The sequence below is a fragment of the Pseudopodoces humilis genome, chromosome 2 (genome assembly GCF_049639895.1).
Source record: "Pseudopodoces humilis isolate 2021_Gansu_Grassland_sample_001 chromosome 2, ASM4963989v1, whole genome shotgun sequence".
NCBI classification, from domain to species: Eukaryota; Metazoa; Chordata; class Aves; order Passeriformes; family Paridae; genus Pseudopodoces; species Pseudopodoces humilis.
This window is the reverse complement of record NC_142201.1, coordinates 25,822,780-25,845,179: the sequence shown is the minus strand read 5'-3', so window position 1 is coordinate 25,845,179 and position 22,400 is coordinate 25,822,780. Positions and strand designations below refer to the sequence as shown.

General features: G+C 40.6%; 1 protein-coding gene across 1 annotated transcript in view; it reads left to right on the top strand.

The window, feature by feature from the left end:
• GAS6 (growth arrest specific 6) overlaps positions 1-22,400 on the top strand; it is a 39,642-nt gene that overhangs the window by 678 nt on the left and 16,564 nt on the right. The window contains exons 3-6 of the mRNA XM_005516579.3: positions 13,497-13,521; positions 14,299-14,361; positions 19,071-19,193; positions 20,737-20,856. Of these exons, the coding sequence (XP_005516636.2) occupies positions 13,497-13,521; positions 14,299-14,361; positions 19,071-19,193; positions 20,737-20,856 (331 nt within the window). The remainder of the gene's footprint in view (positions 1-13,496; positions 13,522-14,298; positions 14,362-19,070; positions 19,194-20,736; positions 20,857-22,400) is intronic.

Sequence of the window (22,400 nt, the reverse complement as noted above, 5' to 3'; positions counted from 1 at the left end):
GGTGTCCGGCTCTGCGCTCCCGCCCACCCTCTATCCGCGGCTGGATGCCAGCTACCGGCACAGCTGGGAAAGGCATCGGGAGGAGGAGGACCCAGGGCCATTGGGTGAATGACTGGAAGACACACTGGTGCTCAGCCTGAGCAAGGGCAGTGTCAGGGCTGTGCATCAGGAACGCCAAGGCGAGCGGGGTCTGGGTGAGCAGCCCAGCCTGGCACCGGCTGGCAGGACTGTCTCTGGAGAGTGGAAGGATCCTGTTCACCCATGGTTTAAAGCCATGAAGCAAGACCGGTGCATCATAATGATACAGCTTCTTTGTCTGGATACCTTACCATCCCTGCTCTTCCCTCCAGCTTCCCATCCCAGACATATTTAAAATCTGTGTAGTGTTGCAGCATCTGTCACAATTTGGCTTCTCAGAATGTTCTGTGTCTTAAATCCTCGGGGCCCAGTTCGGCTTGGTCAACGCCTTAGAATCAGTTGGTTCAGGACCTGTCACTAATACAGCAGGAGAGCACCTACATGGGAAGTACTGCTGTACTTCTAACACTGTGGATTCACATAGTTACAGACTGCACACCGCATGCAGAGCTGTCTTTTTCAGTCTTATCAAGGCTGACATTCACTTCAGTCTTCCCACTTCAAGCAGCATGTGGATGCTTCACTAAGCTTGGCTTACTCCTCCAGTCACTTTACACCTCCTCTTAACACTGTTTTGGATAGGCTCTTCTCATTGCAAAGACTATCTGGCATTGATTTAGTAGTGGGAAGTACATTTTCTTGGTGTTCAAACCGAAGCTCAGTTCTGCACAGCATGTTCCTGTTAATGGTATGATGCTCCAGGGAGAAGATAGGACAGAGAGGGAGAGAGAGCAAGCAAGCATGTGTGTGTGTACACAGAGACACAAACCACAGGCGAGGGAGGGACTCGGCAGAGGAGATGTTTTATGCTTCAGTAAGGCAAGTCTTGACATGTGTGCTTCATTAGCAGCCTCAGCACTGGATAGACAGTGCAGTAGCTTGCTGTCACAAGGCAGTAGTAAGTACAGCAAAAGCAAAGTAGATTTTTGGCAATCTTTATTTTCAAGATTAATATGGAACACTTTCCCAGGTGGCGTTTAATGTTACACCTTTTATGTGTATGTGTAGTCACACTTGCATGTGTTTGCTTCTCTTCTGCAAAAACGGAGCTACTTCAGAATGTGGATAACTGTAATGGGGTGAGAGTGGCTGGCACAACTACTTCCATATTCTTGTTGAGTACTATAACTTTAAACGCAATGTAAATATTCATTACACAGCAGTGACTACAGGGAAAGCTATGATGAGTGTGATTTTTGTAGCCTTCTGGAACAAAGGTGATCTAAGGTCACTACTTTTACTAGCTGGCTGCTGGCCAAGAAAGCCAAAGGCAATGCATTGATAGATCAGTTTAAGGGTAGGATAGTGTACAAATATGTCAGGAGTTTTTAACAGTGTTTGGTACTGATTTTTGTAAATTGTAAAGAATACACAGTTCTTCTACTGAAATGACAATAGTGAAACAATTCTGGTTTAAAAAATTTTCACATATAATATAAATTCTTTAAGATACCCTCGTGCTTTGTGTGTTTTGTAGGACAGTGCTGGCTTTCTGTCATTGCAAGTGATTTTGATTTTTTGGCGCACTTCCTTTGCTATTGCTGCTAGGTTTCACTCCATTCTGAGAACCTGAAGAAAGGTTGGATGGATTTCTCATGTCTGTGCCCCCTAACATGTCCTTCTACACCAGGACACTTAGATCTGCAGTAACATAAGATCCTACCTTTTTTAACACAAACCTACCAAGAGCTTTGAAGTTGCTTGTTAAGTGGAGTATGCCCTACTTCTTGCTTTATTTTGCTTCAATTTAATTGAGAAGCAAGTGTACAGTAATAAATCAGGGGGGTTTATGGCCCTTCCTGTCCCTTTTGCAATCAGTATGTGACGTGAAAGCAGCAGCTACTGCTAAGTAGCAGCTTTCTAATGCGTGGTGGCAGAGGTTATGGATGGGAGCTGATGCTGCTCTGCACTGGAAGACTTCACTGTTTTGTAATGCATAGGTGACTATTCCTCCAGCAGCACCTGTGGATTTCATGGACAGAGTATTAATTCACAATGGAAGTGTATTTTAAGCAGTAGGGAGTTGTGCTGTCATTTCACTGATGCCATGCTGTACATCCAGTCCTAGTGACCGACAGGAGAAGGAAGCTAGTTGAGACAGACCTGACTTAGGAAAGCCAAAAACTGTTGTAAACAACACCAAGCTTTTTGAAGAACTACAGTAACTGCAGTCATGCTTCAGCATATTGCCAGGCTGCAGCTATCCATGCTGGTAAAGTGAGCTTTTACTGACCAGGGAAGTGTAGAGATTTCTGCTGGCAGAAGATGATTCCTTGTAGTTTAGGGCTGAAATTTCTACATATGCCTGCTGAACCTGGTCACAGGGATTAACTACCTAGGTTGTAGCAGAAAGAAACAGCTACAGCATTTGTTTGCTACAGCAAAAAAAAACCCTTGTGAGCTTGTGAGGCTATGCAGGCAAGCCATGACAAACTCAGCAGTGCAGTCCTGTTGCATCTCCCAGGTTTTAGGCTTTAAAGCACCAGCTGAGCATCTGTGAAGGCATTTGGCTGTTTTCTGTCCCATGGGAACAGGTCATGCAGCCTTGACAACTGAAAGTTAGGTTCAGATTAGTTAATCAATCGTGATGCTTCTTGGGTCAGCCTCAAGGAAGGCTTGTGATGTCAGACCAAAAGTGTTGTCCCTCTTCCCTTTTCCCCTCCATTAGATGCTAATGAAATGTATGAGTCTTCCTTACCAACCTTGCCATTCTTGACTATCCTGTGGTGGTGTGAGAAGAATTTCAAGGCCTAATTTCAAGACCTAAATATGTGATAGGAAATTGCATTAACTGATTCAATAAAACAGTTCCAGAAGTTGAGGTAAAATGAAGCAAGGCTGTGATGTAGCTCACGTGATGCTTCCCAGGTAAAGCCATATCTTTATGCAGCCAATTGTAACATCTAGCCAAGAATTTTACAGAAAGATACCTATTTCCTGGGCAGATCAGTAAATGAAATAGTGTCACATACCTGTACCAGAGCACCCTTTTTCTGTGCCTTCCATTGTTTCAGTGCTCAGCTTTTCAAAGCAACATCTGCAGGCAGTCAGCAGAAGATGCACATTCTCTGAAACCTGAATGTGGGTTTCTTCACATGTGGGATTACTGACATCAGCTGCTAAGAATAGTGTATCAGGCGGGGCCCAAGAGCCATTCATGTGCAGGGCAGTGCAGCTTTTGTCTTCTATGTTACGGAAAATATAAATATCAGCTCGCTCAGACTAGAGGAAGGAAGATCAATTGAAACAGTTTTAGATTGTTTTTTTTGTTTGTTTTTTTTTAAGAGGCAGGACAAAAGTCAGTCTGTGCCACTTGTATGACTATACATGGTAAAAGCAAGTAGTCTGGATTAATGAGTCTTGCAGCCTACCTTTTTTATGAAGCTGATTATAACATCCTTAAACATTGCTGCAGAATTCTGGGGTGGTTCCTGTTTCATAATTTCATTTATGCTAGAGGTGCCAAACAGGAAAATTTAAAGATAATACGGAGGTAAAAAAAAGGAGGATAGAAAACATCTTGATGGGAGGTATGCAGACTGTTTCTAAATGTGATCTATTCAAAATATATGCTAAGTGTGATAGATGGGATGAAGTTGCAAAGTATCTTGGATACAGAGATAAGAATGTTATCTTATTTAAGATGTTGACAAGGCCTTATAAAAGCAGCACTGCAGAAATATTTGACCTTGGTATGCAGTCAAGGTATTACAGCTTGTTAAGTGACTGATAAACTACTCTGGAATTTGGTTGACCAGTCCTAAAAATCTGGCCATCCAAGCATGTAAAACAAAGGGCAGAAGGGAGTGTAGATCCTGATCTTCTCAGAAACATTGTATTTCACTGAAGAAGAAAGTGTCCTTGTGCAAGGAGTTTCTCTGTTTTGAAAGGCTCAGCATAGGGAAGACGCTTGAATGCAGCCTCTTATCCTTTGGTACCATAGTAGAGCATCTGTCCCTGCACATCTTGCTTGCTGTTGTTACTGCTGAAGAATTACTGCTCTTCCTGCAGCTCACCATTAAAATTCCTGTGCTGAATGCATTGAAAACTGTTAGGCACACCAGAAACGCTGATGTAGGTCAGCCTGGCCACCTGTGTTTACTGTTTATGGATTTGGCCCTCAGTAGAGCCCTGTGGAAAGCCAGCTGGTTTCCATGTGCGTGCAGAATGGACATCTGATTCATAGGCAGACATGTGAAAATTCTGTTTTTTGAGGGACTTGCATCCAAAATGTTATTAAAATCTACCGCTTGTCAGATACACAAAACACTGGCAGACAATCACAGCGTAACTTAGGACTGAAGAAGAATCTACTTCTCTCTCCTGCTCATGGCAAGGACAGCAGTGACACCAGTCCAAGTTTTTGGGGGCTTTTAACAATCTTCTCTTGAAAATTACTGATCCTAACTAAACATCCAGCAATGTCAGCATTCTTTCTGCAAGGCTGGGTTTATTGAGAAGCTGAAATGCAGATGAAGCAATGTATAGGGTGTGATTAGGGTCAGTTTGATTTGTTTTCAGTGTGTTGATGGCTCACTTGGTTTTATTTTTTATGTGTTCCATTACATGATGTCTTGATAACATAGATGAGCTTCATCCATGGACTAGGGTCATCCAATCTTCATTCTGATCTTTTAGGAGGCATGCTTGTCAGGCAATGTTTAGATGTTATTTCTAAGAATAACAATGTAGAGACACACTTGTAAATATTAATCAGGAAAGTATGAAGGCATGTAGAGGGAAGAGAGGAGCTACTGGGAGAAAAAGCAGTGTAAAATTTCTTCAAGTAATTTAGTGAATGTTGTGTAGTCTAGACATGAAAAATACTGGTATCATCTTTAGATACAGATGTCATCATCCCTGTATAGAATATTCCTTCCTAGATCCAGGCAAGAATCTAGTTTTATTTGCTGTGACAGTTCTTCTCAATATACTGATTTGTTTTGACATTTTGGCAGAGCATGGAGAAAGGGCTAGATTAATAGCTGGTATAAATTTCTTTATCTCTTCTTGTTGGTGCAGAGAAAGAGTTATTGAAAACTCTGTGCTGATGCTTTAACCTGCTTGGACTCAGTGCATGGAAGAATGGATTCCCAGGCACAGTGGTACCTGCTGAATAGCTTTTGAGAAAGAAAATATGGGGATATTTATTCCCTGCCTGCCTTAGGAAGTAGGTTATGCATTTATTGACTAAATGCTGGTTTTTCAAAAGTTATTGAGAAGAGTGAGCCAAATTTGCTTTTCGTGGAAGCAGACACAACTTCATCAGCTCTGCTGGACTCATACCTACCTCATCTGTATCAGTTTCCACTCATGGGACAGCAGCCCAAAAATTCAGAATAGGCTGGAAATACTGACACACCACATCACAGAAGAAGTATACTCTAAATGGCCTGTGCAGCAGGAGGGAAGGAGCAAGAGAAGACAAAAGGGACCAGTATTATGCTGAGGGGCTGTTTGAAGATAGGGTGGAGAAAGGTGCTAAGAATGACAAACTGAAGTGGGGGATTTATACTGGTTTCAAGATTGATGATAATGAAAAAAGTGATGAAGTTAGGGTAAGTCAGTTTTCTAGAGCAGTACAATAAGTTTTATGTAAATACGTGAGAGGGGAATAAAGACAATTAAAATTTAAGAAAACAGTTTTGTGGCCATGAGCTCATTTAATTTATTTTTTTTTAATTATAAAAAAAAAGGAGCAGCCTACTGGGAATTAATACAATTTTTTAGTGCAGCTGCTTGAGAATCAGGTAAGACAAACATTGAATGTGTATAAATTGGCAGCTGTGATTGATATGTGTTCCATACTCTGAGTGAGCTTCATGAATTACAAGCAGTCACTTTCCATTAAGTATGAAGAATAAGGATGGAGGCACTACCACAGATTAGGAAGAAACTGAGAAGTAACAGAGCAACAAGGTTTACTTCTCCCCTCACATTACTTTTCATGCTTTGGTTTCACACTGGGGATTCAGCTGATCTAGCAGAGATAAGCAACTCCTTTACCTGTTCTTTTCACCCTTCTTGCACAGCAATTTGGGTGACTGCACGGACCAATTAAACCAACTTAACCTAAAGAAAAGTAGCCTGCAGAGAAAAATGGTAATTTTTGCAGCTGGACCCATTCCCCAGTCCAGTGGGGATTGACACAATGGAAAGGACAGCCTGAGGTTAGGATGGGAAAGACAGGAGCTGGAATAGAAACACAAATGGTTGTCACAGCTCAGCCTGTCAAAGCAATGAATGAACAACCAGGCCTTGGAGAATCTGATTGAAGTTTTTCAGCATGTTTCCCTTCTGTATCTTTGCTGTCATCACAGTTTTGTTACATCTGCTCTTCTATAGGCTCCCCACGCATGGACATCTGTGAAGAAATTTACTTATTTTTACTTATACTCCTTTGAGCACCAGCAGTGGGAGCTAGAAGAAGAGCAAAGCTGGGAAGTAAGGAGGATACCCAGGGAGGGGAATAAGTGTTGGTGTTGTCTTCACTCTACATACCTGCCAGGAAGAAGGGTACATAAATGAAGAGATAAATGGAGAACGGGTCATGCTTGCACTGCCCAGAAACACATGCACCAGGAAAGCTACCATATTTGGCTGATTCCTGGAACAGGGAATTCTAGTTCAATTCCAGAAAATATTTAGGACATGAACAGAAAAGCAAAAGTTACTTAATTTTTAAAGTAATGAACAGGGAAGTATGAGATCAGATTCTGTCACAAAGGCCTGGTGTCATCTAAGATGTCGCTTCCCTATTCCTTATTTGCCTGTGCCCTCTGAGTCCAAATCCTTAAATGCCTTAATGTGATTGAGTGCTGTTAGTATGAGTTGCAGCCTCTGCAGATAAACAAGAGCCAAAGAAACAGTGTGATTACATTACTCAGGAGGGGAAAATTTCAGTGATAAAATGTCACAAAACCTATGAGAAATCGTAGATATTTAAGTCATGTTTGGTGGGATATATGACATGTTCTGTTTCAAATATGGCTAAAATAATTACAGCGTGAATATAATGTTGTTGGAGAGACAGCCTTTTACTTATGCTATGTGTTTTGTCAGATTCTTTTTTCCTGAATTTGACTAAACTATCTGAGTGTTAGTTTACCCACATACAAATACTGTAACTCTTGCATCAAGGAAGGATTCAAACAAGCAACATTGAGTGAAAATTTGTCATCAAATTGAGACCTTGCACATTATTGCAGCTGGAGGTAAAGTAACCTTTCAGTTCTGAAGCAGTGGAGGAAACATCAGGGCATTTGTGATCAGGTTTCTATCAGAATAACTTAAAAGCACATGCAACCAATTGGAATCACACTACAAATTATTGTTGTTGAAGTATTTGGCATCAGTTATATCAATTTCACTGTTCACTGTCTAATCAAACCCTGCCTCAGACCACCTGTAGAAATCATATCCCTGTGCCCCCTGCACCTTCACAAAATGTGAAGTATCTGTGACATATGCAAACTTTTTTGTTGTCTTTCCTTTCAGTATTTTTTTTTCTCCCCTTTAATTGTGCATTCCAGTAATTGGTGGGTATTTCCTCATTGCAGAGAAACGATTTTTGCTGAAGTGGCACCTCAGTAAGCTGTTGGGAAACAGTCTTGCTGTCCAGAACAGAGCAAAGGAAGTTATGACAAATAGAGGGGTTTTATTTCAGACTTAAGGATTCTGCAGAGGTACCTAGTCTCTATGGAAGATGTCATGCTGGAGAGTATGGTCCTGAATGCTTCTATTTTGGAAAGTTCAACAGCTTGGTAGAAGGGGAAATCCCAGTCTTTGTGCACCTGAATAGCTGGACAGTGTGAAGTGGATACTTGACAAATGGACAAAAAACCTAAAAACTACCCTAAGCAGCTGTAACTTGGGTGGTAGGAGATGAGACTTGGAGGCTGCTTTTGGATTCTAATGTGACCTACTTGCTTCTCTAATGCCTCAATTGCCAAATTGTGGAGAGAGCTTCTCTTTGCTCTTCATATAGAGAGTACAGATTGCCACAAAGCAAAATAGGAAGGAAATTAACCTGGCTGAATGATGGATTCCTCATGATGAGAAGGAGAGCTTGTTCAGGCAACATGGCATTCATTTGAGCATAAATTCTATAGCTACTGGTTCTACATATTTAAAATTCTGAATTGCAGAACTGCTTAATGCCCTGATATAGGTGGAAGGGCCCAACAGTGCAGTGTGAGATTTGCTATGCACCTAAAGCCTAGGGATGAGATTTTAAAAAAAGGAGAACAGTTCTTGAGCATTAGTGAGATTTGCATTCTCAGGCTGTAACAGTTAAAAACTGGCAAAGACTGAGTTATAGCCAATTATGGCTGGTAGCAGTAATTTCTTCAAGGATAATGCAAGCCCATAGTGTGGAAACATGAAGAACATTTATAAATGAGGTCTGGCCATGTCCAAGACAAACATTCAGCCCTGAAGGAAAGAGGAAAAGGGAGAGTCATTATATGGAAATGAGGAAAGGGCATAATGTGGGAGTTGTTGCTACTCTCTTAGTTGTAACTAGGTAACTAAGAAAGTGCTTTTTAGAAATCACCGTTGCTAACACAAGCCAGTGAAACGCTCCAGTGCTAGTTAGTGGCAGTAGGCTGCAGTGACAGAATCACAGACTGGTTGAGGTTAGCAGGCACCTCTGGAGGCCTTTTGGTCCCTCCTTGCCCAAGCAGGGCCACCAAGAGCCAGATGTCCAGAAACACAAGCAACCTTCCTACAAACTACGTCTTTTATTTGTGGCCTCTAGAGCTCAAACACGATTTTCATTCCGTGCCTTACAGTCTTACCTGACCTGGCACTCAAGCAAAATAAACAGAAGCAGTAAGCAGGCCTTTTTTCTGAGATCTCCAGTGTTACCAATTACTTTCAAGTAAAGCAACAGTGAGAACATTTTCCTGGTGTCGACAGGGTCATTGTTGTTTTCAGAAGGGCTATTTTTATACAGTGACTCATGTTAACGCCTGTTCTGATTTGGTGTTTTTCCATCTTCTCTAAAAATGCAGCAGGGCTAATGCATACCCAGTGTAATTACACAAACTTCTGGATTGTACCACTATGGACTTTGGCCATGGAGTTGAATATAGATGGTGACCCCAGTCACAATGTAGGTTTCCTTTGGGAGGGAGGCTAGGTGTTTCTGCCCCTTCCACTCCACAGTGTGAATGTTGCTGTTCTCCTCAGTTGTTTCAATGCGATTGTGGGGGTGGCCCCAGATAAACTGCTCTTATCATTTGGAGGGGAAAAAGCCAAACACTTAAAAATGAGCAAGCTAGAGTTTTGGGGGTTGTTTGCTTGGGTTAGTTTTTTTGAGGGCACTTTTAGAATTTTGCTCTCCTAGGTATCCAGACTAAGTGTTGAGTGGCTGTTTTATCGGGGTAATAGTAAACTTTAGCTGCAGGTGGGAGAGGAGCACCTTAGCCCCATGACACAGAATTCTTATGCCCATGTTTGGTGTTGCTCTACCTTGAAACAAAAGCATGCATTTTTGTTTCCACAACAGTGTTACACTTAGATCTTGCAACACTGTTGTGCAAGCAAATAATTGCATTTAATGCATCAGAAGACTTACTTCTAGCATGTACATATATTTGTGTGAAAGGGTTGTGGGCTGTAGAGCTTAAATCTTTTCTGTTAATGCACGGTTCTGTCTCCTGGGCAGCAAGAGAAAGGTCTGTGAAACTGAGCTGAAACTAGCAAGCCAGGACCTGCCTGGAGACTGGCCTGATGCCGTGCTTTCCACCTCACTGAAAGGGTGGAGATGTGCAGATGTCAGGCACTTCCCAGTCTCTCCTGTTTCTTCCTCTTTACCCAAGATCTCTGCTGAGCTGTACTTCGGGTGGCACATGGCATGTAACTCACGGGTGAGCTACAACTCTGGTGTCTAGGTCACACTACGTGTTTGACCTGTAGTGGCAGCAGATAAAAGATGTCATTTACAAAAGGATCATTCAGGGCACCACAGGCTGCCAGTGTCCTTGACTATTGTAGCTTCTGCCATCCCAGCCATACTGCTTGACACGTGGAAACCAGACAGACAGAAAGTTTGGTGGGTCACAAAGAAGAGAGGTGGAAATACATTGAAGTTTTCTTGGTGGGAACAGTCAGAGATGTTGGAATTCTTGAAGCCACATTTGTGATGTTTAACCTCTTGTGGAGGTGGGAGCTTCTGCAGCCTTTGTCTTCCTTTTGCCTGCACTGGGACATTACTTCTGGACAGGTGGGTTAGAGAGCTTGGTGAGGTCAGCATCTGTGCAGCAGCCTGTCCAGAGGATGTTTATGTCCAACATGAATTTTTTTATTGCTTTTTATTTAAAAAGCCAATTGCTCCTGCTTTTATTGTCAGCAGTAATTAGGAAGTAAATCTAAAGGGGAAGGCCTGACCACACTTAAATGCTGACCTTTTTTGTAAGAATCTGAGCTGAAAATTTAACACTTACATAATTCTGTGGTGATTTTTGCCACCCTAGTGGTAACAGTTAAATAACTTCCTGTGTTTTGATCCTGTGAACAGTGTATGACTTTCTGGATGGTGAGAAGTTTATTGAGCCTGAAATTGAAGGTGGCTTGTTGAGAAATCAGAAAAATAGTAACAGAGAATCTTTGCCAACTCGTCCTTAGCAAGCCTCAAAGCATTTCTTTTGGCATTTTTGTAGAATCCTGAAAATACAATTGAGGATTTCTAGCAGAAGGAAGGTTAGTTGCACACTTTTAACAGGGACCTAACCCTGCATAGGATTTTCATTTTCCCTGACATCTGGGGGTCATTAAACCTTAGTACATCACAGGTACTAAGTACCTTAGTACATCATAGATATCTATGAAAAAATATTGAAGGGTTGAGTGCTCAAGTGAGAAATAATCAGTATCTGTATCAGGTTAGGTGCAGCTTGAATTTTTAACTGAGAAAATTTCTCATCAGTTTTTGAAAAGGGACTGCAGTTTAAGCAGGTTCATTTTCTTGAGGTGTAAGATCTCATTCTTCATTCTTCTTTTCTCTGAATGTAAACACATTGTCATTGTATTTACAGAAGCCAACTGTAAGAAAAATTGAGTATGGAAAAAATTAAAAGCTAAACATACAAGAATAAATAATGTTAGAACTTATGAATGTGTGTCTTTATTTTAGAATGATAGTATCAGCAGGTTCTGTAAACCTGGAGAAGTGCTACTGATCAGCAAGTGCTTTTGTATAACATAAGCAAATGAGAAGGACAGGGAAAGAAGAGTTAAATTTCTATTAATAGCCTCCTGTTTAAATCACTTGGCTACATACTTTGTGGAATGAAGCTTGGGGTGGTACAATACCTTGGAGTTTCACTTATCTGCTGTTCAACTGGCATTGAATCAATACACAGTCAGTTTGAATTTGGAAGTTACTTTTACGAAAGTAAATTCTATACCACTTTTCTAGCACTCAACTCATTCATCAGAGGTCAAGGAGAAAATGCCTTTGCCACCACTGACATGGAGCAATTAGGCTGATAGCCTTGAATATGAAAGCTCCTATTCATTGTCCTGTGAGTGCCAAAACAGTTGTTCTTGCCAGAGTCTGGATTATCCTGTTGGTGGTTAAATACATCTGCACATTCTTGTGAAGTACATGGAATAAAGGGGAAATAATGAAATAAATGTTTGGAATATTTTATTACATGCCCCTATCTTTTTCTCCTCAAGTGCTGGTTGAAATTCAGTTTGTGGTTATAGCACAAATGGGTGCACATCTAAATGCTTAGACTGCTTAGATTTGTTTTTATTTTGACTGCATTTTTTGACTTGTCTTTTCCAAACTAAACCTTAAAAAAAAATAAAAAGGGAGGGAACAAGGACCATAGTGGGTTCTGAGCTCATCACTACATTTCAAGCTGAAGAAATGTTTCAAAGCTCAACCCCAAAAGATGCCAAGCATATCGCCCTCATGTCAGAATTGAAAATTAACATAAGTTGCTGCTTCTAATTCTTTGATGATGCTTTCATAATTTAGGCTGGTGCATTTCAGTAACTGGAGCATATTTGCCAGAAGCAATTGATTCTTCTGGTAAATGACAGCAGCATCATTGATTGCACTGGACAGTCCAGATCAAACTGAATCATGGTGTGTGCCTGTCTCTGTTGTTTATACATGCCTGTATAGATCCAATCCAAGCATCTGCAGTAAAAAGAGAAGATAAAATAGTTTCTTCTCTTGCACATTGTATAGACCAATTCAATTTTGTCAAATACAGGGTATTTATTGTCCTAATGTCACTGAAGATAGTGTTATATGGAAATTGCTCCTCTTACATAAAAGATAATTATACTGTGCATATGCTTTCACTGTTCGCTGAGAAGTGGTTTATTTAAACAAATAAAAATTAAGCACTGATACAATTCATAAGTTTTCCTCATTTAATGCCCAAATTACCATTTCAAAAGCACTTGAATTAGTGACTTATATATTATGAAAACCAGCATGAAGCTGGAAAAAAAGTGCTTATTTCCTGGCCATGAAGTTTTGTATTTTGTTAATAATGTGATGCAATTGTCAGCTTCAGCCAATCTCCCATTCTTCCATGCAGCACAACTGCATTTTTCTGCTGTTTCCCTGGGTTGGTGCAAGCAGCCCTATGACTTGCAAGGCCTCACCAGGCTGACTATTCTACCATGCAAGGTTAGAGTCACAGCACATCAGCAAAATGATGCTGCTCTCACTGTATGGCTACACTTTGTTGATGGAAAGTAGGGAACAGTAATGCATGACCATGTAGCACAGGAGAAATGGCAATGTCCTTTGCAGTCTGGTTTTAGAGTCATGGGTATCAATTTTTCTCCCTCTTGCAAAGTGTCATTGCTCCCTTCTTTGAGTATCCAGAATGTGATGTGTGGGTGGTACAGCAATGGGCACTGTTTGTGTTGCAGGGTGCTCCTTGCAAGAGCAAAAGGTACTTTTTCTAGTGGGTGTGGTGCTCAGGTGCTGGCCATGGCATCAGCAGAATGCCTTTGAGGAGGCACAGGGTGACTCCACGATCCTGTACCCTTCCCTCTAGGGTTTTGCCCCTAGATTCCAATTCCTTTCCCTATCTCATGCCATCAGCAGCTTTATCTCTTGGAGGGTGTATTCATGCTCAGGCACTGACCAGATTAGCTGACATCAAAAAATACATTGAGATGAGCTAATGTTTTTTTTCCTTTTCAAATGACATAATACATGTATAATACTGTGCTGCTTCTTGTTCTGAATAAAAGGAAATCAGGTATTTGGAACTGTTAAACAAAACCACTAAAGTAACAGCAGCTCTTAAATAGCATGACAATAGACGCAAATATGATTCAGTAAATCTTTGCTTTTGTTTTTTTTTCCCCTTCTACAGGAATATTTTTACCCGAAATACTTAGGTGAGTTGCAGCTTTTATTTTCACTTTGTGGGAGTGCTGGTATATGCCTAACACTGCAGTTTGTCACAGCTGAAGTCTCTGCTAAGGACAGCAATAGAAATCTGATTGCAATAAACATGTATTGCTAGCTTTTCAGATAGACTTTATGTTCCTTATTGTATTTTGAGGTGTGTCTTTTTACTTACGCCTAGATTTGCAGAGAGAGATGCTTTCTGTGTTTTCTCCATGTTAAAATCTTGATGTTGCATATATATCTGTGACTTGCAGTGTTATGACATAATTTGTAGTTTTCTACCTTTTCCCCTTTTTAATTTAGTTATTAACTAATCTCCTTTAAAAAAAAGGAAAAAAAGGTGCCTGATTGAACTACTCTTATTCTATTGACTGTGTCATAGCCATGGCATCATACTGTTTTCTATTAGTGTTTAACATGTTGTACTTTAGATCACAAATGCCACAGTGGGAGAAAAAAACATGTGCTTTTCAGATATTTTAAGAAGTTCCGTTGGTCAAATTGGAGTAGTTACTTACCACAGTTTTAGAATTGTAGTAGTGCCTGGTTAAGTGATCATCCTCTTTAAATGGCTTTTAACTGCTGTACATCAAAGTGAAAATATTTTAATGAACTTCAGAATTTTAAGGCATCTGGGAGAGGATAATATTGGATAGATTTTGCATCCACCTTCCAAATCCTTGCAGGCCAGGTATCATTTTGTGTGCTTTGAACAGCTGTCCCTTACCACAGTAACAATAACAATTTCATTTTCTGTTTTTCAGCTTGTATTAAGAAATATGGGTCTCCGTATACAAGAAATCCAGATTTCCTTACATGTGTTCATAGTAAGCATTTTTGGTTGTTATATTGTAGTTAAATGTTCTCTCTTTCTATCAGAAGGTGTGGGACTAGGTCAGCCATCTCTATTTTTGGTAATATTTCAATACTGCTCTTCCTATTCTCCAGGCTTAAGACTCTATATCACTAAACAAAATCTTTCCCATTTTATAACCTAATGCCATCTTGCTGTCATGTTTTAGTGCTTTGATATTTTATGGTGCAAGTTTCTTTCCCACCAGTTTCCCAAGGTTTGAATATTACGAGAAGCAAGAGGGACAAGAAATAGGAGGTACCATAAGGCTGTACACTATGTTTGGCCCCTCGTTTTCTGTTCTCTTGAATGCTAGCTTTGGTTCCTCAAGGAACCTCAAGAAAAGTTTAAAGTCAAATCAGGCTTGTGTCAGCCTTCTTTACATTAAGAGAACAGGTTCATGTATTATGCGACTGTGTTTGAATATTGCTACCTTTAAAACCTCAAATCAGTTTGGAAGCCAAACTGATAACTTTGTAGAGGGTGAGGGGTTTTTTGTCCTTCACTAGCACTAGAGAAGAGAATTTAATGAATTCTTCTAATACCTTTCTAGTTGCCTTTTAAAGCTTAGCAGTGCTAAAGGTAGAAAACTGCATAAGTATTCTAAATATGTCCTGTGAGCTGTTCAAATATGGTAAAAAATAGATGTATGTATATTTATTTTCTTTTTAGCCCTGGGTTTCAGCCTTTTATTGTGATTTAAGTTTAATTATAAGTTTAATTAATCATGTGTTCATACAAGTGCTTCCAAAGCAGGATCAGTATTTAGTCAACTTTTCACATTTATAAACTGCATTAGAACAACCTTTTTTAAGAGTGAATTCCAAGGTTAATTAGTGGTATGTGAAGACTTTCCCTCACATATTGCAGCAGTATCACTCATGGAAGTTGGGTCCCTCGAACTGGGAATTCTCAGACCTGTGGTACCTGTGTTGGCTGCAGTATGCCAGCTAGTCCAGAGTGGGATGTGAGGCTGAATGCTTACATTTACTTGTGCATGTGGCACAGCAAAGAGGCAGGAGTTTCTGCTGAAAATGGTGATAACGACTAGGAACACTTGTTCCAAACAGCTGATCAGTGGAAATGAGAGTCTAAAGGGTAGTGATAAAAAAATCTGAACAAATAAAAGCTGAATAATTGTTTTCAGGGATTTCTGCCCATTGCAGATGCAATGATTTGGAAAGAAAATGATAATATTTTCCCCCATTAAAATATTAAAAGCTTTTTAAAAAGGCTGAGTTTTGGCTAGCCATCATCAATTCACAGGAGAAGTAACAGAGAAGGAGTCTGAAACACACTTGGAAGAATGACAGGCTTTGTGCTTGGCCAATTCTAGCATGTCTCTTAATTTTTCACAGATGGTGCCAAAAGAATATGTAGCTCTATGGGTTTGTGCCTGCAAGACACTTCTAAACTTTGTTTCTTAACAGCCTTTCTCTTCTCAAAACCGGGTAGTAGAAGGTTCTTTTAACTTGGTGTACAAAGACACTGAGCAGCCTAAGGGCTGGAGGGTGATTAACTGCACTAGTTTATGCTGGAAATAGGGTAGAAATTTTAAGTATGACAGTGATTAGACATCTTAGACAGAATATGTGAGGATTCCTACTTTCATAAACTCTTGAGGTCAAGTTATAGCTAGGATTCATCTCCAGGTTCAGAGGATTCAATACAGTGTGTAAGCAGGTATTTCCAGCATGGGTGCTTACATGAGCAGTATTCCCATCAGGGGTAACAGAGAGTTAATCTCCTCTGGTTCTAGAAGGATTTCCCCAACCAAACTGTCTGCTCTGGGGAAACCTGAGACCCTCTACAGACTCTGTTTACTGTACTGTCTCCACTGACTGCAATGAGTATTTATAATTGCTTTGCAGATAGATGCTTACTTTACACTTAGATACCTATACTTTTCTTTGCATATCTGGATCTTTTTCTAAAAGAGATCCTGCAGGTCATCTAGGAAATAAGGATTTGGTTCTGCAAGGCTGTGGAAAACTCTACAGGACTTTTGCAAAGTGAAGCTTCACATGGCCTTAAAAAACACAATGAGATTTTTGTTAGGTCACAAGTGCCTGCTTTTTACTATTAAATTACTGAGTGCAATATCATTTGCAGCCTAGCATTTGATGAAGTTTCAGTAAGAACCATTTTGTATCAAAGTATCAAAAAATAAATTCACAAAACAAAGTAATGAACTGAAAGTGACAGTCAGTGGGCATAAGCATATTCTTGTTTCCATACAGATTTCAAAGATGGAATTGGTAGTTCTAGTCTCTGCCTGCACTTATGAGCTTCATAGGTGCTATCAGACACAGCTCAAAGCACATGAAAAGGTCATGCTCAGCACTTTTAACAGCTTTACTAAAATCTGTCATGTAAATGAATGGAAACAAAAGCTCCTTTTTTTCCTTTTGCAATGGTTTCAATCAGGAGCACCTTCTATGAAGACAGGAGAATGGCTTCAAACTGTGAAGCCACCAGAAGAGTATAAGAGTGTGTCTTATGTTCTTAAACTCTCATAAGAGGGAGCAAACCATCAGCACAGTGGTGATGTGATAGAAATCTCTGTGGCTGATATCCATGGATTATACCATGGGTTGTTACCCTGCTGGGCAGTGTTACTGCCATCTGGCTCTGCAAGGCATGTCAGAATCCAGTTTGAGGGGAAGAATCAGAAACTTGTGGGTACATCAGATAAGTTGTGTATAACCATGTTGACTTGATTTGCTTATCAAATGACTGAAAACACTGCCATATTTAGGAGGCTTAGTATATGCTGCTAAAAAAAAAAATACTTGGCTTACTATACCTAAAGCATTTTGTTTAATGTACATATTCTGATCTGTCTAGGAAAAGGAACATCCTGAGCAGACTTGCTCTATTGTGGTTCATGGCCACCTTAACCTGGCCTCTCCTTCCCCAGCTCCTCCACCTCCAGCAGTGTGTCAGCTGGGCAGTGATTTACTGGGAGGTGTTCTGGTGGGTGGATGTTAAGACAGCCCATGTAGTTGTGTTTTGTTTTGTGTGGCCTGGCCTCTTTGGCTGTGGCTTTGCCCCAGCTCTGCACATCTGGAAGGTTTCATCTGAACATTGGGAAACACTTTTTTACTGTGAGAGTGAACCAGAACTGGCAGAAGTGGCCCAGGGAGCTTGTGGAGTCACCATCCCTGGGATAATCAAAAGCCTTCTGGCTGTGGTCCTGAGCAACTGGCTGTAGGTGGCCCTGCTTGAGCAGGGAGGTCGCACAAGGGACCTCCAGAGATGCCTGCCAACCTCAACCACCTGAGGCTGAAATCTGGAACAGTCACTGCAAACAAAACTGCTGTTCAGTGCTTTATGAGACATCAAATAGAGCTGCTACTGCCTGCACTCACAGAAGTGTTAAAGTTCTTTCCAAGCACAAAGTCACGACAGTGACTTTCAGGATCACACAGAGGAAGCTAAGAAGAGACATGTAGAAGTAGAATAATCCTGACAAAAGTAGGAGTCTAAACTTTTCTCAGTTTGAGGATGGGGCTGCTAATCTATGAACAGTTCCTCTCCTAAAATCTTCCCTGCCATGCTACAAAGCCATTATTTCAGAATATCAAGAGTCTGTACTGGACTCAGCAGAACCAGTGCATGGAAACCAGTGCAAGTCTTTGCTGCTGCTGCTCCCTTAATGTGTACACACTGGGCACTTTCAAATGCTGTGAGGAAATACATGAAGAGAAAGGCTCTTGAACTGGTGAGATTTGCAATCTGCAGAATGAGCTTCTGCACTGTTCCTTCTGGTTGAAGCTGTGGAAACAGTTAACACATTCCTGTATTTGAGGACCACTGGTCTAGAACACTGGTGCTAGCAGGTTACTAGTACATGATAGATAAAAACTCACTTTTTGTGGAAACAAGGGTATTCTCTCATCCTTCCTTTAGCTACCTCTGTGAAGTGCTGTCCCTGGGTGTTGTTCAGGTAAGTGGATAGGTAAATTTGGACAGGTGATTACAGCTGGTGAGTAGTTACATGATACTTTGTGATTTATTCCTTCGATCATTTCCAAAGTGTGGTTACTACTCCCCTGCCTCTTTCCAATGAAAAAACTCATTGCCAAATCCTGGAATCTGGATTAAACATCCCCATAGGAACACTGTGCTCTTTGTAAACTGGATTAATGATTTGCTGTTCCTTGGCTGTTGATATATGGGTATTGATTTTTTATTTTCATTCTATGTAATAGAAAAGATATAACAAAAAATTTCATTTATAAACTTGCTTGCCAGAAATCTATCAGCCCTGGTAAGATCCTCAGCTGAACTACCAAAAACAATTGAAAAGAGTACTCATCCTTTCTTGAGTACTTTAGTTGATGCTGCTCTTTTTTTTTTTTTCCTCAAAAATGAGTGAGAGTAGAAAAATAAGCTACTTTGAGTTGTTTCAGAATGTGTCTTTCAGATATGGGGGTGGTAGCTCACTCCCTTTTGCAATGAAGTGAATTCCACTTCAACTGCAAAATTCCTGGCACACCTTGTTTGGCATGTGAGAGCTAAGAATTAGCTTATAGTTTTGCCAGCTGCAAGTATTTTTGAGTTATTCCCCAATACTGTTCAAGCTTCCCATCTTCTAATGAGAGAGAAACACCTGCTTGTCAGTGACTTCAGTGTATTGTTCTGTTTTGTTTTGGTTTTTTTATTTCTTGTTTAAATCAGATTTGCCAAACCAGTGTTCTCCCAATCCTTGTCATGAAGAAGGGACTGTCAAATGCGAGGATCTCAAGGGGGATTTCTACTGTGAATGCAAGCATGGCTGGCAGGGAAAAAAATGTGAAAAAGGTAATTTGGTTTCATTATCTTTTATTCCTGTAACAAAGGTATTTTGGGTTTTGTTGTGTTCTCAAATGGTCACTGATACTGTGCTGCACAATTCAAAAGTCACAGAATTGAACTGGATTACACACATTTTACTCGTCTGGGAAACAGGCAGTTTTTTCACATCAACATTTTTATGTGACTCTAGTGGAGTTCATCTTGGTCTTGGCAAGGTAATCCAAGAAGTTGCTCTCCAGCTTTCTGCTCTACCCCTCTGAAAGCAGCAGCAGAAATAGAGTAGTAGTGGCTTTTCAAGCAGAATGCATCAGCTGCTGCTGTGAACCCTGGTGTTCACAGAGCATAGAGCCAGAGAAGCTGACCCATATTCCCATCCTAGCATCCCTGCAGTGGGAACAGCGACCTTCAGTCAGCAAGCTGAGGTCTGAGTCTGATGACACACAGACTGATAAAATTAGTCTGTTAAAGCCTCCTTGCTAGTAGGACTTTATTCCATGTCCACTTTATTCCACATATTCCATTGGTGTATTTCCATCACTTCAAAAGAGAATTTCAGACAGAAATTATTTGTGCAAGATGTTCCAGCTGTCCACAGAGCTTTCTCTACAAGTTATCTTCCTTCCTTTTGTTTTCTGGTTTATTTGTGTTTTTTCCTTCTGCCTGCAAGGCTTCCTCTCAGGGCCACTGCTTTTTTGCTTGCCAATAGTAAGTAATGACTAGAAATTGTATTCAGACAGTCCAGAATTGTGGCGACCAAGGCAGCAGGAGATCCAGGCCTTTCCTTCTCATGTAAATATTGTGATGGGTTTATAGGATCACTCAAGCATGTTATCTAATCAGTTCAGAAAGCAGACCAGTCAGTATCCAGTTGGCTTTGAGAGCTCAGACACGGATCAGTCTGAAACATATTTTCTTATTTTCTAATAAAATGCCATGACATGCTGTTCTACCCATCAGCTAACTCTGGAATCCCATAGACAAGCAAGACATAATGAGCAGGTAGGGTAGATTGAGGGTGAAACTTAGGCTCTGCTGGATTTTACAGGCTTTTGCTGCCAACTTCAGTGGGGCACAGTTAAGCTCACAATGTTCAGCAGGTGTGAACTTGAAACTTCCTGTGTTCTCATGAGTTCTGTAGTAACAATATAGTGTTTCTGTTTTATTTAAAGCTTTTGTCCTGAACTTACTGGCCATAGCATAATTTTAGTACTTAATTATGATATAAAATACATAAGTAGTTTGCTTCTGCAAACGGGCTTCTTTGCCTTCAGAGTTACTAAAGATACTTCTATGTATTCTCAGAGCTGTGAAGGAGATATTCTGTTACAGATCCTTCTCTCTCCCTTCCCCCTTTTTTTTTTTTTTGTAAGTTAAACAAACTTTAGCTTATATGCATGAAGTTTGAATGAAATGTTTGTGCTTTTTGTTATGACTGTGTTGCATCTCTAATACTGTTTCTTGTTTGGTCTTTCTCCATTCCAACGCCTATTCCACTCTCACCTTGTAGATTATTTACAGATGAGCTTTCACTTTCATTCTTTTGATGTAGATATTGATGAATGCAGAACACAGAATGGTGGCTGTAACCAGCTCTGCCTCAACAAGCTAGGCAGCTACCGGTGCTCCTGCTACAGTGGTTATGCTCTTAAAGACAGCAAAATATGTGAAGGTAAGCTTTCCTGGGACTCTCAGTTTGCTTCAGGGGGGATGCTTTGTGACTTGTGTCTCTATTTTGGAGAGCTGGGTTGCCCTGAGCAGTCCTGGTCTGCTCCTTAGCCCAGCAGAAACTTGCTGGTAGCTCCTCTACTCCCCACGAGCCCCTCCACTGGGGTTGTGCTGGGTGCTCCAGCCAGCCTACATGCCTGGGCTTGTCAGCAGTTGGACCATGATGCTCTCAAAAGCATAGCACAGGCGTGATTCATGGAGGATTTGTGGCTTGGATTGTGCTAAATTGGTTTAGTTGATCAGTCCTCATATCCTGACATTGACAGGAGGAAGTGCTGGCCTGATGTGTTGTTATGATTCTTTCCAGTCTCACAGTGTTGTAGTATGTGAGCCATTTGTTTTTCTTTTGTGTGTTTCTTATTTTATTTTTTTGGATTTGGATGTGTGCAGCAGCTAATGCATTCAGATAGATACAGATAGCTATTTCAAATTCACTGAAACTCAATATTAATAGGTGTAGAAAGGCCCTAGAGAAGTTTGGCAGCTATTTTACATACCAGCTGAGAACAGAAAGTGAGGACCTGAAGTTTCTGATTGAAACTATGAATTTACATAACCAGAACTTAAGCAACTGAGATTTTATAAGTGTTAAGAAGCTGCATGCTGAGACATACTCAATAACTCAACAACAGGTGGCTTGTTAAAGTTACGTTCATCTTATGGAAAAACAGGTATATATCTCTTAGGGATAGATGTGATGACATATTTCTAAACAATTTGCATACATGATCTGAACAGCTTATTAATGCTACCAGCAAAAAGAAAAAGAGCAAGATTTTGTTTCTATGTCACTTTCACTCAAAAGAGTAATGACTGTGTAGATTACATGGCATCCCTTCCTAACGGGAGCAGCAATTTAGAAGCGCCAACTTCACTTTTGAATTGTCCTCTGCTGCCAGCAGCATGGACAGGTGGATGGCAAGGGGCTCACATATGTGTTTGTTTTCCTGTGTATGTACATTTGTTCCATACCCTAGTACTGTCTCCTAGAGCACTGTGAGCACTACTATTTAAGCATTCTGTAGCTTCAACGTGTGACCTTCCAGCTGCTGGGATTACTGTCAGGTGTGGTTATTGATAGCTCAGATTTATCATTGCATTTTGACTTTTCTTATGTTTGTTCCTGTCATCATGAGCATACACACAAATGTTCCCTCTTGTTGTGATTTGCAGCCTAAGCTACATAGGGTACTCAGCCAATTCACTCAAACGTGGGAAAATCAACAAGAGCAGTGTGTAATTGTAGTTTTAACACATACTAGAAAGCAAAAGTAAATATTTAACTCTCGGTATACTGCAAATGTTTTGTCAACACTGAGATTCTGCAAGGTTTTAGTTAACATGTGAGGAAAACAGATTTTTTTATGGGCTGCCAGTTCCAGTTCATTGTTTTATGGTGAAGCTCCACAGCTCTCTGGCATGGCTTGTCCTCTGTGACAAATTGGGCTGCTTCAATTCTCCTTTGCCACTGCAGACTAGCAGATTTAG